This window comes from Helobdella robusta (assembly GCF_000326865.2).
Source record: "Helobdella robusta unplaced genomic scaffold HELROscaffold_28, whole genome shotgun sequence".
Lineage (NCBI taxonomy): Eukaryota > Metazoa > Annelida > Clitellata > Rhynchobdellida > Glossiphoniidae > Helobdella > Helobdella robusta.
Window position 1 is genome coordinate 2,421,917 of NW_008704435.1, and position 2,805 is coordinate 2,424,721.

Below are 2,805 nucleotides of genomic sequence, written 5' to 3' on the forward strand. Positions count from 1 at the left end.
AAAAATTTTCATAATAATAATAATAATATTCATTAATATTATTATTAGTAATAAATAGTTATAATAATGATATTATTATTATTATTAATTTCGTCACACCGTAATAACCCAACACATCGTCGTCGTCATCTTTTTCATCTTCTTCTTTATTCTCACCATCATAATCTGTGCCACCGTCACTCACACACACATACACACACACGCACGCACACACACACACACACACGCACACTTCGTCACACAGATTGTTTGATGATGAAGACTTGTTAAGGAGAGAACCTTTAAGATCTTGACACTGTCATACACCAATACACACACGCACATATATACACATACACACACATACATATACACTAACACACACATAAATTCACATAACCACACACACACACACACACACACACATACTAACACATAATGTCATCTTCAAATTTTAACATCATCATCGTAGCTTACTCGACATTGTTAAGACAACCATATCATCATCTATAAAAATACATCAACAGTAGCTAGATCACCGCCATCATTTTCATTATCACCATCATCTTCCTCTTCATCGTCATCATCAGCTCTATCATCATCAGCTTCATCATCATCGTCACCATCATCATCATCATCACCATCATCTTCAACATCTTTTACGACAATTCAAACGATAAACAACAGCAACTCAACTTGGGTGTCTCCAGTCATTAATTAACTAATCAAGTTAGCATCGTTGTTGTTGTTGTTGTTGTTTTTGCTGTTGTTGTTGTTGTTTTTAGCTGTCACCAATGTTATTATTTTAGTGAATGCAATGCTAATGTTATGCTAATTTAATGTTAATGTCACGCTAATATGCTAATATACAGTTAATGTAATGCCGATGTAATGTCATGTTAGTGTAATGTTAACGTACAGTTAATGTTATTTAGACTCACGTTATTATTATTACTATTATATTTAATGTAATTACTGCTTTTGACTTTGAACAAGAGAGTCACTTTTATGTAGCTCACTGTTTATTTTAGCAATATAAGGTTTTATAACGTGTTATATATTTAAATTTTATATCAAATTGTAGGAAAATTGATAAAAAAAATGGCTGTGTTTTTAAAATTTGGTTTTATCGATTATTTTAAATTTAATAGTCTAATTAGTTTAATTTTAATTTCTTTTAACAATGTAAACGCAACAATTTGCCCATATTGCTATAAGGACTTTAATTTTATTAATAGACACTCCTGGCGGTGTACAGCAATTCATTCTAACTCTAATGAAAATATTTCACCAAACAATAACGTTAACATTTCTTCCAATTTATTAACAAATAATAATAATATTTTACCTGATAATTTAAATAATATGATGACTTGTTGTTGTGGTAAAACTTGCAAGGGTCGGATGCATCAAAGATCATGTAAATCGTACAAATCGCTCAGATCCACGAAGTCCAAAGTGGAACCAGTCGACAGCGGTGACAACAATGCAACAACATTTCAACACACATCAGATTCAACAACTATTCCAAAACCACTACCGGGTATAAAACTACCCAAATCGTCAACACTTTGGGCTGAAGCCAACGCATTTTTTCATATTGAACTAAAACGTCTTGATAACTGTGCTGATGTTGACAACTTCGCCATCGTATTTCAAAACATACTTTACTCATATTTTGCGTCAAATTATGGAACGTTAACAAAAGATTCAACACCCAAAAAGCACAAAAATTGCAATATTAGACATTTAAAAACAAAATTAAAAAACTTAAAGACATTGGCTCAGTCAGATAGCCAACTCAACAGTGACGTCATCAAGCTCAGTAGGCAGATAAGGGCAACATTAAAAACTAATAAAGTATCTAAAAATAAAGACAACATTTCAACTAAACTGAAACAGAACTTCTGGAAAACATGTAATAATATTTTTAACAAATCTAATTCTCAATCGCCACTCTTCAACATGGAAACAGCAACTAACTTCTTTAAAAATAATCTACTAAACGCAGGTGATCGTACCACGTTTTGTCTCCCAAATTGGATCCCTCTCCTTCCTTCTCCGTCGTTTCAAGGAAATTTAAATCCGCCAACCTACAATGAGATTACTGCAATTGTGAAGAAAAGCAAAGCAAAGGCATCTCCTATATCATCAAACGAAACAAAGTATATCATGATACATCATGATATGATATGATATATATTGCAAGATTGTCCTTGGTTAATTTTACACACTGTAGGTGTGTCATGCTTACATTATGTTATTTATTAATAAATAGATAATTCGTTAATTTATATACGTTCATGTTTTCATTCATTCATTGCGTTGTCTTTTCTTCTTTTTATGAATTTTTGAATTTTATGAATTTGTTTTTATTATTTATTTATTATTTGTTATTATTATTATTATTATTATTTATTATTCGTTCAATCCTCATCTTTCCGATAGAAACTTAATTTGTCATCATCGTCGCAATCATCTGACACATCATCAATATAGATAGATTATGTTTTATGTTGATTGATTGATTGAATGATTGATTGATTGATTGATTGATTGATTGATTGACTGATTGACTGATTGACTGATTGATTGATTGATTGATTGATTGATTGATTGATTGATTGATTGAATGATTGATTGATTGAATGATTGATTGATTGATTGATTGATTGATTGATTGATTGATTGATTGATTGATTGATTGATTGAATGATTGATTGATTGATTGATTGATTGATTGATTGATTGATTGATTGATTGATTGATTGATTGATTGATTGATTGATTGATTGATTGATTGATTGATTGATTGATTGATTGATT

General features: G+C 30.4%; 1 protein-coding gene across 1 annotated transcript; it reads left to right on the plus strand.

The window, feature by feature from the left end:
• Nucleotides 1–1,347: 1,347 nt before the first annotated feature.
• On the plus strand, nucleotides 1,348–2,175 carry HELRODRAFT_174137 (hypothetical protein; the record flags this gene model as incomplete). The annotated part of the gene is made up of 1 exon (XM_009020680.1): nucleotides 1,348–2,175. One exon carries the CDS (start codon nucleotides 1,348–1,350, stop codon nucleotides 2,173–2,175), a length of 828 nt encoding a protein of 275 aa, XP_009018928.1.
• Nucleotides 2,176–2,805: the final 630 nt, after the last annotated feature.